The sequence below is a fragment of the Pleurodeles waltl genome, chromosome 9 (assembly GCF_031143425.1).
Source record: "Pleurodeles waltl isolate 20211129_DDA chromosome 9, aPleWal1.hap1.20221129, whole genome shotgun sequence".
Lineage (NCBI taxonomy): Eukaryota > Metazoa > Chordata > Amphibia > Caudata > Salamandridae > Pleurodeles > Pleurodeles waltl.
The window spans coordinates 748,566,928-748,580,781 of NC_090448.1; the positions used below are offsets into that span (position 1 = coordinate 748,566,928).

Consider the following 13,854-nt stretch of genomic DNA (forward strand, 5'->3'; position numbering starts at 1 on the left):
TCAGCAACTCCAAACCCATGCCCTCATTTGACCTTTACCCAGCCATCCGGTATTTCTCCAGCTAAATCTCCGAATGTGCCAACTGAGCGGCCCGCTGAAATCTGCCAGAACCAACAAAACCTTGAGACAAGCCAGCTGGTACATCCCAGAGCACAGAGCCACCAAGGGCAGGTGCTACAGACTGGAGAAACAATGGCGATCCACCAGAAACCCATCGACAGAGCCCCTCACCCCCCTCCACAAAGCAACCCTCACCAACTGCCACTGGCAAATCAAGGAAGCCAAGAGAGCTGCCATCCCCCCCTGTAGTGATTCAGCAGCCAACTGTACTAAAGAACTTTTCTGAATAATAAGAATACTCCAACCTGACAGCCAAAGAGAACATATCCACCCTTTCCAAGAACTCTGCGACATCCTCTCAGACTACTTCCTCAGCAAAATTGCCACTATGTACAACAACTCTGAACTCAACCTACAATCTCCATCCTCAGCTGCCTCGTCCCACTACCGCACACCAACATAATGATTACCACATGGACACTGCTCACCACTCAATTCACATCAGCCATCATGTCATCCATCCACTCCGGGCCACACACCGACTCAGGCCCCACCACCTGTTCAACCTTCGAACCAACCACATCAGCACCCGAGTCACCAGTATCCTCAACTCCTCTAACTCAGCAGTTTTTGCAGACAAATGGAAACACGCAGAACATCCCACGGTCTCAACATCATATCCTACCCTGACAACACCCATCTCATTCTCTCACTCAATGAAGACCCCTCCACCACCAAAGCAAACACCATGACCAACATAGCTGACTGGACGAAAATGAACTGCCTCAAGCTCAACTCCAACAAGACGTAAGTGCTGATCTTCGGGGAAAAAACATCCATCTGAGACCACAGCTGGTGGTCAGCCTAATTCGGACCCACACCCACAGACTACAAACCCAACCTCGGCATCATCCTCAACAATGAATTGACCATGAAGCAGCAAATCAAAGCAGTCGCCTCTGTCTGCTTTCACACCCTACGCATGCTCTGCAGAATCTTCAAATAGGTCCCAATCAACACCAGGAAAACCGTCAACCAGGACCTCATCACCAGCCACCTTGACAACAGCAACACAGTCTAGGCAGGCATCTCTACCCAGGTCCATAAAAGACCACAGACCATACAGAAGCCAGAATTGTCCTGGATCTCCCTAAATGCACCAGCATATCCCCAACCTCAGAGACCTCCAATGACTCCCTGTCCAGAAGAGATGCCAGTTCAAGCTCCTCACACATGCCTACAAAGCCTTACACAATCAAGGACCAGCCTACATCAACCACCGACTAACCCCCCACCAACCTGCCAGACACCTGCGCTCCTTCTCACTGGTCCTTGCACACATCCCCAGAATCTGTTGCAGCTGCAGCAGTGGCCGGAAAGACCTGCCCCTTCCTCTCTGAACTGCACCCTTGCTTGCAGACTTCAGGAAGAGGCTCAAGACAGAGACTTTGCACTTTAACACCCAGATACACCCAGGGGTAACAGTGTGCGCTCTACAAATTACTGACTGATTCCATAGTTTGGGGTCTTCGATCAATAAGCTTTAGTCATACCTGAACCTTCACAGAGGCTATATTTTACAGGAACTGTTCTGGGCACGGTGCTGTAAGGGTATTTCCTCAGTCATAAGTCCAGGCTATTATGATCCTGATCTTTTAGCCTCAGTCCTGGATCTCGGTGAGAGCACCTGTGAGGTTCCTGTGCATCCTGCTTGTCCACTTTGCCAGGTGACATATGCAGGATATACAGTGGGATCTGAAGACTCAGCCGGCCCAGCATCAAGGAAACCTCAAGATGTCATCCAGGTTTTAGAGAGAGCAAATTATCTGCATTGGTGGCTGCTTGATTGCAACCTCACAAGCGGCAGGCCCCTGTCCTCACCCAGAGCGGTCAGTGGTGGATGGATCCCTGCTGACTGGGGAGGTCAACTGGGAGAGATAAACATCAGTGGACTCTATTCTCCGAAAGAAACCCGGCTCCCCATAACTCAGTTGGAGCTGTGGGCCATCCACCTGGCATTTAAAGCCTTCCTTCCATCCATCAAGGGAAGGATGGGGCTGGTTCTCATGGACAAAACCACTGGCAAGTGATACTTCAAAAGGCAGAGCAGAGTGGGTTACTGAGTCCTATGCCAAGAAGCCCTACGCCTCTGTAGTAGGCTGGAGTGCCAGGGCATCTCCCTGTTCATAAACCACTTGGAGGGATCGCCGGGGCTGACAAGCTTAGCAGATGACGCCTGGCAGAGCACAAACGATGGTTATATCCCAAGGTGGTGCAGGGCACTTCCAACAGTGGGGGTAACCCTGGTTGGATCTTTTTGCCAATGTTGAGAACGTGCAGTGTCCAAAAAATCTGTGTGTTGGACTTCCCAAGAACGGTCTCTCAAGTAGAGCATGAAACCCCTATATGCCTTACTGCCATTGCTTTTCCTGCTCTGAGTTCTGGAGAAGATCAGTAATGATCAGGTCTAACTCATTCTAATGGCTCTGGACTGGGCCAGGAGAATATGGTACCCAGATTCTTGTCATCCAAAGGTGCACTAGAGGGAGCAGTTAAAGTGGCAGAAATATGCTACATAGCCACCTTAAAGTGCTCAACTTGCTGCTGTGTAGCCAATGGCTTACTAAATTTGGGGCACACCAGAATTAGTTAAGGAATCAGCTTAAGACCAGGGATCAGAAGTGAGAACCTTTGGCACCTTGACATCCAGCCGACTTCTCTTTAGACAGTGTTGGGATGGAGGGTAGGCCCTGCTTGACTTCTTTTGTTTCTTTTTAGACTTGGATTTATCAGACGACTGAGCGCAATGAGGACCTGCCACAGGAGCAGTTTTGATAGCAGGAATGAGTCCACGCCCTCAACTTTAAATTGGAATAGGATTGGGACTTATGTGGGGCCTGTGACTTCTTTTGCCTTTGGGTGACATACTGGTTTACAGTTCAAAGTGCATAAGGCTATACTCTTCGCACAGTTTGAAGCCGTGCCTGAGCCTAAACACCAGAGACAGATCTTCTGTGGGACTCATGCAAACATCTGTTTCTAACAGCCAAGGCATGGTTGAACCCTCTAGTCTTCGGTGGGTAAATTATTCTATTGCACACTGGGAAGGTTTTGTCAACTGGTGAAAGAGAACTCCAGATCCACTTCTGGAGGTGTGGAAAGGAAGGAACTGGTGTTGGTGCACAGGGGTGGTGCTTACATGCACTCAACTCTTTCCATGAACAAGGCCAATGCAAAGGCACAGGCCAGAACAAGGCCAATGCAAAGGCACACAAAATCACCTAGCGGCACGGGGGAGCACTGCCATGAAACCATCCAGATCCAGTCTGGGGCCTGGGGATTATTCTGAAGGTGAGGAATCTGCAGTGTGCATTTTAAGTGAGTCTAGTGTTATTCAATAACTGGGGAAGGGAAGACATGCGGCTATTGTTTGAAAAATCAAAATGTAACTTACCTTTAACGATCCAGACGTAAGTCGATTCATGGACTAGGGACCTGAAGCTATTTTTACCTGCTGGCTTTAGATGGTGAGGATGGATAACAGCCAAAACCGCAAGTGTCTCTAACATCTGAATAAAGTCCTGCAAGCAGGTAAGTAGGTTCTGGTGTACTACCTTCTACAAAGAGATGAAAGGTGGCACACCACGCAGAAGCACCTGGGTAGATCTTTCATTCTTCAAAAGGACTCATCAGGTAATAACACACCAACTTCAGACAAAGAATGCCACCTATTTAAACCAATACCAAACTGGTACCCGATCTAGAAATTTGAGGCTCCGAGGTTGTAGATACTTAAAATTCTATACGAAGAACTGCACGGCTAACACTGACTGAGGTTATATGTGCAGAAGCCCATGAGACGTATTTAAGGATCTCAAACAGGGCCGGTTTCTAGATTTGTTACTTTATGAAATGTGCTTTTTTACCATCTCTCACTGGCAAATAAGACACATTTCTGCTGTTAGACAACCAGGATGTGACACCTAGGTGGCCTCTAATACTACCATGACTTAGAACTAACCATTCAAACAAAAAGTGCGGTTGTGATTAAAGACAGAGAAGCAGTCTGTGCTTGTGCGAATGGCTTAAGCCAAAATATTGCAGGAATTGCTCATAGATATAAAATGAATCAAAATATTAGCAATGATCCGAAATAGAAAAAAAGCAAATTCCGATGGACAGTGAATCACTAATCATTCGCAGGATTACAAGTAATGCAAGAGTTAAAACATCAACTTTATCATGCATGCTCAGCATTCTGGGAACGTGCGCCTAAAATTAGCTGAATATGTAATTTTCGAAGATAAAGTTAAAAAATGCGCACGACTTTTAAGGAATGCAGGCAGTAAAAGAGCTCAAAACAGACTTCAAGGCACGGAGGTAACTAAGTTAAAGGCCCAACACTATCATACATTGATTAAACATGTTATGCCAAACAGGAACGCCATACAGTATCTTAAGAGATGCCTGAATGCCATATATTACCTAGAAGCCATGAAAAAATTCTCTTAGAGGCAACTCTCCTGCCAAAACCTTACAATATTGTGAGCATAGAGCAAGGAGTAAAGTGCAATGCAATCAGAGGTGGTTTTAAATTTCTTTTTATAAATTTCTCTTTCAAACAAAATACAGATCAGACAAAAAATAAAACCCTCCAACAAAAAAAAAATAGTGTTTATAGTTTCATAATTTTTTTTCTCCAAAAAGTGTCCGAGTATCATCAGCTTCTTAAATATTAGAATTGTCAACATTTGCTAGCAGAACTATGCCTTTCCCGTCTGATCCTCACAAAAGAGGATGGGGTAGACATCAGTACATTTCCCACCCGTGTGCCCACCGACTGAAAGGCTGGCTGATTGTATGTCGAGAGTTTTGAACCAACCAGGACATTGGGAATCGCCCGCCTGCTTCTTAAGAAGGAAGGCATCAAGACCTCAAATTCGTCGTTCTCTGCCGGCAAGCACTGGTCTGCCTTTGCCAAGCACGAGCCTCTTCCAGCCCTGTGAGGGGGCCAGCTCTTTGCCTCGCCTCCTTCAGCACTGCCTCCTGAATGATTAGTACTGGTGCTCCAGTAGAGGTTGTGCTGCCGGACTTTCCTTTTCTTCTTTGGGGACCCAGGTGCCCAGGCTTGGTGCTCCGTCCACAGAGCTCTGTTGCTTAAGTTCAGTGTCTGGCAATCTGTCGGCTAGTGGAGACAGGATGCAGCCATCTTCGGGTACATGGCTCAGATCAGAGGGTTGGTGCACAGGAGGCTAAGTAACAAAACACGAGAGTAGGGATTAACATTTAAGCAACACACCCATGAAGAACGAGAGGAAGCAAGCTGAAAAAAGGGATAGTGCTTATTTACTTGATGTAACTCTTGTACTCTCATTTCATACAATGAATATATTTTGGGGGACTTTATTCGCTTACTGGAATCTTTAAAACTGAGGATACAGAGAAACCTGTTTTTAACAACTTGACATTGTTGGCTCCAGGAGATTTTAACATATTCGATACGCTCTTGTGTCCCTTGCGTCAATCTCCTAACCTTTGCATTGACGAAGCATCTACTATTACATTCAGTACCATGACCATCTATTATTTTATGCGAGTGAAGGGTGTTGAAGAGGCAAATGATTTAAGGACCTGGCAGTAAATTTTCCATGGTCAACTAAAGGATCACTGAACACAGAAAGAAAGAAAGGCGCTGCCAACTTAGATACATTACAGTGTTCAGTGAATAATGTCCTTGTCCTGACGTTAGTCTAACAACTCAATATGGAGTCTATCAATGTATACTTTTAGGGGTCTCATGGGAACAGTTATGGGGAGATACAACTATACACCAGAAGAGATTAGTTCAGACTTGGTTTGCAAGCAACAGAGCCGAGCGCTCAATTTCAGGGATGCAGGGAGCATTCCCTCCAATTACTTTTCACACATCTGATTCCAGTATTTCTATCTTCACTTTGTTCCTACCTTTGTGAATCAATGAGGCCACCTCCCAATAATTATTTGTATGTGAAGCCCTCATAAGTGTTAGAAAGTTACATGTGGTAAGCTGAAGGTTTAGATCTTCAGGTGAGTGACATATGCCCTTTGTCTTCTCCTTACCCAATTCTATCTGGCTTGCAGAGGAAAGGTCTCAATATAAAGTTTTAGTAAAAAAGTGCTGGATTTAGATTTAAAAATATACAAGAGTGTTTAGCACATTTTTATGAGTCATTGGTAGTGTTTGGCATTGGATGTGGTTTAGGATAAGGGAGAGGGTAAAAAGCTACAAGGGGTTAAAGTCAGGATGGGGCTTTAAAGTTATGGTAACAGCTCAGGTAAGGATGGGCTTCAGTTGATGTTTGGGGGTGGAGTTGAAGTAAACGATGAATACATGTTTGTGTTAAGGCTTAAGGTAAAAGGTATGGCATGTAGTGGTGTTTTGGGTAAAGAATCAAATTAAGATAAGGTAAAGGGTTGGGGTAGGTTTAAGGGCGGGGCTAAAAGTTAGGGATAGATAAAGGACTGATATGAGGGCTAGGATTATGTTTATGGATAGGTTAATTAATATGTTGATTAAAATGTATGAAATGGGATTGCATTTGTAGTATCTGGGATGAGTTACATTAAATGGAAAGGTGGCAAAGTACAAGTTATTTACCTTCGGTAATGATATATCTGGTAGAGACATATTCTAGTTGTCGACACCTTATCTTTGAATTACCCCAGGCGTCAGACTGGATCCGGAGATTTTTTTTTTTTTTTTTTTCGAGCAGTACCCCTACGTGCCATTAAGTGGCATCAGTCAACTCCGCGGGTGTTGTTGGCATCGTGGTTGCAGTGATGAAGTCACAGTCGTATAAATATATGGGCCACCCTTGCATGCTGACATCAGTTGATTTTCATGACTTTCCACGCCAATAGCGCGGAGCCATGAAGAACACTGAGAATGGTGCGCCAAAACTAGGGCCCTTAGAGGGAAGGACCTGTCCCTAGAAGTCAGTTCGCAGTGCGGGGAGGATGGACGGGTGTAGGAAGCTGGCTCTGTATATACTATATCAAAATGAGATATAGGGCCTGATTCTAACTTTGGAGGACGGTGTTAAACCGTCCCAAAAGTGGCGGATATACCACCTACCGTATTACGAGTCCATTATATCCTATGGAACTCGTAATACGGTAGGTGGTATATCCGCCACTTTTGGGACGGTTTAACACCGTCCTCCAAAGTTAGAATCAGGCCCATAGTGTGCACAGAGTCCAGGGGTTCCCCGGAGGCTTGACAAAGGCACTAACAGATAATATTAATGCTCTATTTGTGGTAGTGTGGTTGAGCAGTTAGGCTTATAAGAGGGTAGTGTTAAGCATTTGTTGTACACACACAAGCAACAGAAGAACTCAATGACTCACTGACTCAATCACACACACTCAATGACTTCACTCCAGACCAATAGGATTTTATATAGAAAAATCTCTTTTGTTAATTTATTTCTAGAACCACAAGATTCAGTTTGCAGGTACGTACATTAAATAGGTACTTTGCGTTGGTAAGTTCAGGGCTTTGAATCGACAATACATACAGTTTTCTTTAAAATGGCAAAAAGCTATTTCAAAAGTAGACAGTGCAATTTTCAACAGTTACTGGGGGAGGAAAGTAAAGTACATTTTCTGAGGTAAGTAACAAACTTACAGGTTTAGTCTCCGGGACATAGATAGCCCATCGTTAAGGGTTCAAGATAACCCCAAGCACCCAGCACCAGCAACACGGGTCCGGTTAGGTGCAGAGGATAAACAAGAGCCAAAATAACTTGGGCCCCTATGGAGACCGGGGGTACTCCGGTTCCAGTCTACTTGCAGGTAAGTACTCTCACTGTCGGAGGGCAGACCAGGGGGGTTTACAGGAGCACTGGAGGGGCCCCCAAGTAGGCACCAATCTCACACCCTCAGTGGCACAGGGACGGCCAGGTGCAGAGTGCAAAAAGGGTGTCGGGTTTCCAATGGAACGCTATGATGGGACCCCGGGGGTCACTTAGGCGCTGCACGCAAGGCACAGGGAGGCTTCTCAGGCAAGCCATAGATTGGATAGGGAGGAGGGCAGCCTGCTGGTCGTAGCTGCACTGGTGGTCAGCTTCTCTCAAGACCAGGGGCTGCAGGTGCAGTGCTTCTCCAGGCGTCAGATATCTTCGTCCTGGGCAGTCTCGGTTTGGGAGGTCCTTGGGATTCCCCTCTGCAGGTGTCGTCATGGAGGGGTGGAGAGGTCAGGCCACTCTTCCGGAATCGCTGAGGGTTCCTCTCTGGCTAATTGGCCCACATGACACAATAAATTCCACACTGGCATCAGTGTGGGTTTATTGTGCTGAGAAGTTTGATACCAAACTTCCCAGTATTCAGTGAAGCCATTATAGTTCTGTGGAGTTAGTAATGAAACTCCCAGACCATATACTCAATATGGCTACACTGCACTTACAATGTCTGAGAATGGACTCAGACACTGTAGGGGCATATTGCTCATGCAGTTATGCCCTCACCTGTGGGACAGTGCACCCTGCCTTAGGGCTGTAAGGCCTGCTAGAGGGGTGTCTTACCTATGCCACAGGCCCCTGAGAGGGGTGCAATGTTGACTTTGTCTTTTACTCCCCACCAGCACACAAGATACAAAGCAGTGTGCATGTGCTGAGTGAGGGGTGCACCCTGTGGCCAGGGAAGGTGCATAATCCATGCTGCAGCCCTTAGAGACCTTCCCTGGCCACAGGGCCCTTGGTACCATGGGTACCTTTTACAAGGGACCTAAGTGTGTGCCAGGGCTGTGCCAATTGTTGGAACAAAGGTACAGTTTTAGGGACAGAACACTGGTTCAGGGCCTGGTTAGCAGCTTCCCAGCACACTTTCAATCAAAGTTGGAATCAACACTAGGCAAAAGGGGGGAGGTAACCATGCTAACAGTGGCATTTTCCTACAGCCTGTCGGTAAGGCATCTGCAACTAGAATATGTCTCTACCAGATATATCGTTACCGAAGGTAAGTAAATTGTACATTTGATAGAGACGTCTAATTGCAGATTCCTTACCTTTGAATAGATACCCGAGGAATACCATCCCCGGTGGCGGTCTGCGTACTAACATCACACCAAAACGTCCTACAGGATTGAACAGTCAAAATAGCCGTCCCTGCAGATCTGACAGTCCAGGGAGTAGTGCTTGGTGAACGTATGTAAGGACGCCCACGTTGCGGCCTGACAGATATCCCGGACTGAAAGTCTGCGTGCTAACGATGTGGTAGCAGCAGTTGCTCTGGTTGAATGAGCGCGCAAACCCTCAGGGGGGTTGCTTTTTCGCCAAAGCTTAGCATATCTTGATGTAGAGGACTACAGATTGTAAGATGGTCCTCTTCTGCACCACCTTCCCTTTCTTTGCACCCACATATCCCACAAAGAGTTTATCGTCCACACGGAAATCTTTGGTACGATCTAGATGAAATGCCACTGCTCTTTTTGGATCCGGATGGTGGAGTCTCTCCTCCTCATGAGAGGGAAGTGGGGGTGCGTAAGAAGTAGGGAAGGTGATAGATTGACCTAGGTGAAAAGGAGTTACCACTTTGGGAAGAAAGGAAGCCCTGGTACGAAGCACCACTTTGTCAGGATGCACTGCTAGGAATGGTGGCTTTGAAGAAAGGGCCTGAAGCTCACTTACTCTGCGAACAGAGGTGATGGCAATCAAGAAAGCTGTTTTAAGGGTTAAGAGCCATAAAGGACAGTTGTGGTGTGGCTCGAAAGGGGCGTATTTGAGGTATGTGAGGACCAAGTTCAAATCCCACTTGGGCATGATAAACGGAGGGAACATATGATTGAGGCCTTTAAGAAACCTCCAGACAAAGGGAAATTTGAAAAGAGAAGGTTGGTGTGGTAGCTGTAAGAAGGCAGAGATGGCAGACAACTATACCTTGAGGGTGCCCAGAGTAGAGCCCTGCTGTGCAAGAGAGAGAATAAAGACGAGAACCTCTAAGAGAGGTGGAGAGAGGGGAGCAACAGATTTATTGATACACCATGCCACAAATTTCTTCCAACGACAGGGGTATACCATTTTGGTGGAGGACACCTGGCTGCCAAGATGACATTACAGACTTCAGATAGAAGGTCAAAAGCAGTCAACTGTCACCGCTCAATCGCCACGCAAGGAGGCGGACACTGGACAGGTTCGGGTGGATAACCATCCCCTGCTGCTGCGACAGAAGATCCTCCTAAAGGGGCAGTCTGATCAGAGGATCGATGGCCCTGCTCAAGAGCTCGGAATACCAGACTCTTCGTGCCCAGTACGGAGCCACCAAGATTACTTGGGCCCAGTCTTGCCTGATCTTTAGAACTCTGGGCAGAAGTGGTATTGGTAGGAAGGCGTACAGGAGGCCTGAGCTCCACTTGTGACGAAAAGTGTTGCAAAGCGAGTGTCGCCTTGGAAACTCGAACGCGCAAAAAAGCTGACATTGTGCGTTCTCTGCAGAGGCAAACAGATCTAACCAAGGCTCTCCCCACTGCTAAAAGAGACCTTGCGCCACCTCCGGATGGAGACACCATTCATGATTAACTACACATTGACAGCTGAGTTTGTCTGCTCTGACGTTCAGAGAGCCCGCCAGATGTTAAACCACCAGGGAAATGCCCTGGTGTTTTCAGCCATGCCCAGAAGCGAAGAGCCTCTTGACAAAGGGTCCACAACCTCCCTCCGCCCTACTTATTGCAATACCACATGGCGGTGGTGTTGTCGGTGAACACTTGCACTACTTTCCCTTTGAGAGAGGGAAGAAATGCTTTCAATGAAAGTCGGATCGCCCAGAGCTCCAAAAGGTTGATGTGGAGCACAGAGTCCGCCAGAGACCAGAGGCCTCTAACTTCTGCCTCTCCCATGTGGCCACCGCATCCCAGGAGCGATGCATCTGTCACTACTGTGAGATCTGGTTGGGGAAGGGAGAGAGATCTGCCATTGACCCAATATGGATTCGACAACCACCACTGCAGGTCTTTCACAGTGCCCTACGACATCTGAACCATGTAGGAGAGATTCCCCTGATGCTGTGCCCACTGGAACTTCAGGTCCCACTGCAGAGCCTGCATATGTCATATGGCATGCTGGACCAGCAGGGTGCAGGAGGCCATGAGGCCCAACAGCCTCAGTCATTTTTGCCGAAATCCAGGATAGAGGCTGAAACATCAGTATCATAGCCTGAATAACCTGGACTCACTTTTCAGGAGGATAGGCCCAAAACTGCAATGTGTCTAGAACAGCTCCAATGAAAGGGAGTGTATGTGAGGGAGTCAGGTGTGACTTTGGCACGTTGATAGTGAACCCCAGCGAAAGCAGGATGTTCGCCGTAGTCTGGAGGTGGGGGACAACTTTCTGGGGCGTGTCCGCTTTCAACAGCCAGTCGTCGAGGAAGGGGAAGACTGTGACCCCTAACCTACGCAGATGAGCTGCAACCACTACCATCACTTTCGTGAACACCCGAGGGGCACTGTTAAGGCCAAAGGGGAGCACAGTGAACTGAAAGTGCTCGTGACCTACAACGAATTGTAGGTAAGGCCTGTGGGCTGGAAGGACAGGAATATGGAAATAGGCATCCTGCAAGTCCAACGCAACCATCCAGTCTCCAGGATCCAGGCCAGAAAAGACCTGAGCCAGGGTTAACATCTTGAACTTCTCCTTGTTGAGGAACATATTGAGGGACCGTAGGTCTAGGATCTAGTCAGTGGGCTACCCAGGGACTGGGCAGCCCGCTGACTCCATGATCCACGAGCTCGGTGGATCACAGTCCATGCAGTGGCTGTACAGCATGCGCGGTTTGGTGGCCCAGTGGAAATGGAAACAGTTCGGTGCCTCTTCCGTAGCCACAAAAGGAGTGAGAGGCAGACTGAGGGAGACAAGAAGCGGTTGCGAGGCCAAGGGACCGAGCCATAGCCTGGGAATCCTTAAAGTGCTAGAGCGCTGAGTCTGCCTTGTTTCCAAAGAGACGAGTGCCATCAAAGGGCATGTCCATCAAAGATTGCTGGACATCCCCCGAAAAGCCAGATGTCCTCAACCAGGCGTGGCATCTCAGTGCCAACGTCGATGCAGCCCATCTGCCTAATGAGTCGGTCGTATCGAGTCCATAACAGATCATGAATTGAGAGAACGTTCCGGGCCCTCTTCCAGAACCTGAAGCAGCACTTGCACAACCGTATCCCAAAGAGTATGGGAATAACGGCCCAAAAGGCAAGCAGTGTTCACCGACCGCAGCACCAGACTGGCATAAGAGAACATCTTCTTCCCTAAATTGTCCATTCTTTTTGATTCCCTGTCCGGGGGAGTGGTAGAGAATGCACCAGAGGATGAAGGAGCCTGGATGACAAGGCTCTTAGACATAGGGTGTTGGGTAAGGAAATCTGGGTCATTCGGGGCAGGCCGATGGCGGTAGGCAATTATCCTATTCATAGGAGCCCCTGTGCTCGGTTTGGACCAGGTCCCCAGTAGGACGTCCGTAAGTGCTTCGTTGAAGGGAAGAAGGGGTTCTGAGTTGGAGGCCCCAGGCTGAAGCACTTCGGTCAGGAGGATAGGCCTGACCTCCACAGAAGGAAGCTCGAGGTTAAAAGCCTCAGCCGCCCTTCTTACCACCATAGAATAAGACTCTCCCTCCTCCGTAGCCATGGTACGGGGAGAGAACATGCCAGTGTCAGGGGAGGTGTCCAACCTACTGGTATCACCCAAATCCAGTACCCAGTCCAGTTCAGGCTCAAGCTGGCCTTCTAAAGGGTCCAGCGACCCCTTAACACTATCCCTGTATCCATACCAATAGTAATAGGGTCCAGGATCAACCCTGGGCACAGCAGAGCCCATGGAAAACGGAACTGCATCGAGCAACGTAATTTCGGCTCATCGGGAATGAGTATAGGGTCGACGTTGACTGTGGGCCCAATCAGTGCCGGAAGTGTTCATGTCTGACCTGACACCAGGGAAGGTCGTGTTGGCAAGACTGGCGTCGGAATGGATCCGGAAGCTGATCCTGAGGTGCCCTCCGGAGTCGGGACAGAAGTCGCAGACTATGAACCCGAGGAGGCCCTCACCAACTCCTCGGGCCCGAAGGCACCGAGGGTGGGTCAGACTGCACAAATATGAGGCGCATGGCCTTGCAGAACTCCTTAAGTTGGGCAGGGGTAGCCACAGCTCCCAGAAATTCAGGGAGGTGCGGAGCGGACCCAGACTGAGGCTCCGAGGACAGAGGTCTAGAGCGTTGATGCTCTTCCCGTGTTGCGTGAGCGATGGGGCAAAGTCGAAGAATGTTTCGACCTCTTCTTACCTGAACGTCCAGATGACTTGGATGAAGAAGAATGGTAGTGACTCCGCAACCGGTCTCCTGACCTTCCTCTCGAACGGGACCGGGAACGACGGGGAGTTTGAGTGTCGGGCCGTCATGAGCTTTAGGGACCGCTCCCTCAAAGCTTTCAGGTTCATGGCCCGAAACTGAGCACGACTGCGGGTCATAGTCGCACTCCAAACACCAGAGACACACAGGGTGTGGATCTGTCACCGACATCATGCGGTGACAAGAGTCGCAGGGCTTAAATTCGGTCTTACGGGACATCCCTCGACACACCAAAACCGAATTCCACAAAATGACGCAGTTAGTCAAAAAATGACTGGGGTAGCTCTTCTCCGGATCTGCGTGTAGGCTGGCGTGGAAATAGAAAAACTGACATAAGCGCGCCGGGATGCACCTATATAGGACCGCAACATTATCACGGCAACCACGTCGTCAACGGAGTTGACCGATGCCACCTAACGGCATGCAGGGGTA

The 13,854-nt window shown here is 48.4% G+C and overlaps 1 protein-coding gene across 3 annotated transcripts in view; it reads right to left on the minus strand.

Moving 5' to 3' along the window:
- Positions 1 to 4,645: 4,645 nt before the first annotated feature.
- PCNX3 (pecanex 3) overlaps positions 4,646 to 13,854 on the minus strand; it is a 707,803-nt gene continuing 698,594 nt past the window's right edge. For all 3 annotated transcript variants that reach the window (XM_069207883.1, XM_069207884.1, XM_069207882.1), the window contains one exon: positions 4,646 to 5,312. In XM_069207883.1, coding sequence (XP_069063984.1) covers positions 5,115 to 5,312 — 198 coding nt within the window. In that variant the 3' untranslated portion in view covers positions 4,646 to 5,114. The remainder of the gene's footprint in view (positions 5,313 to 13,854) is intronic.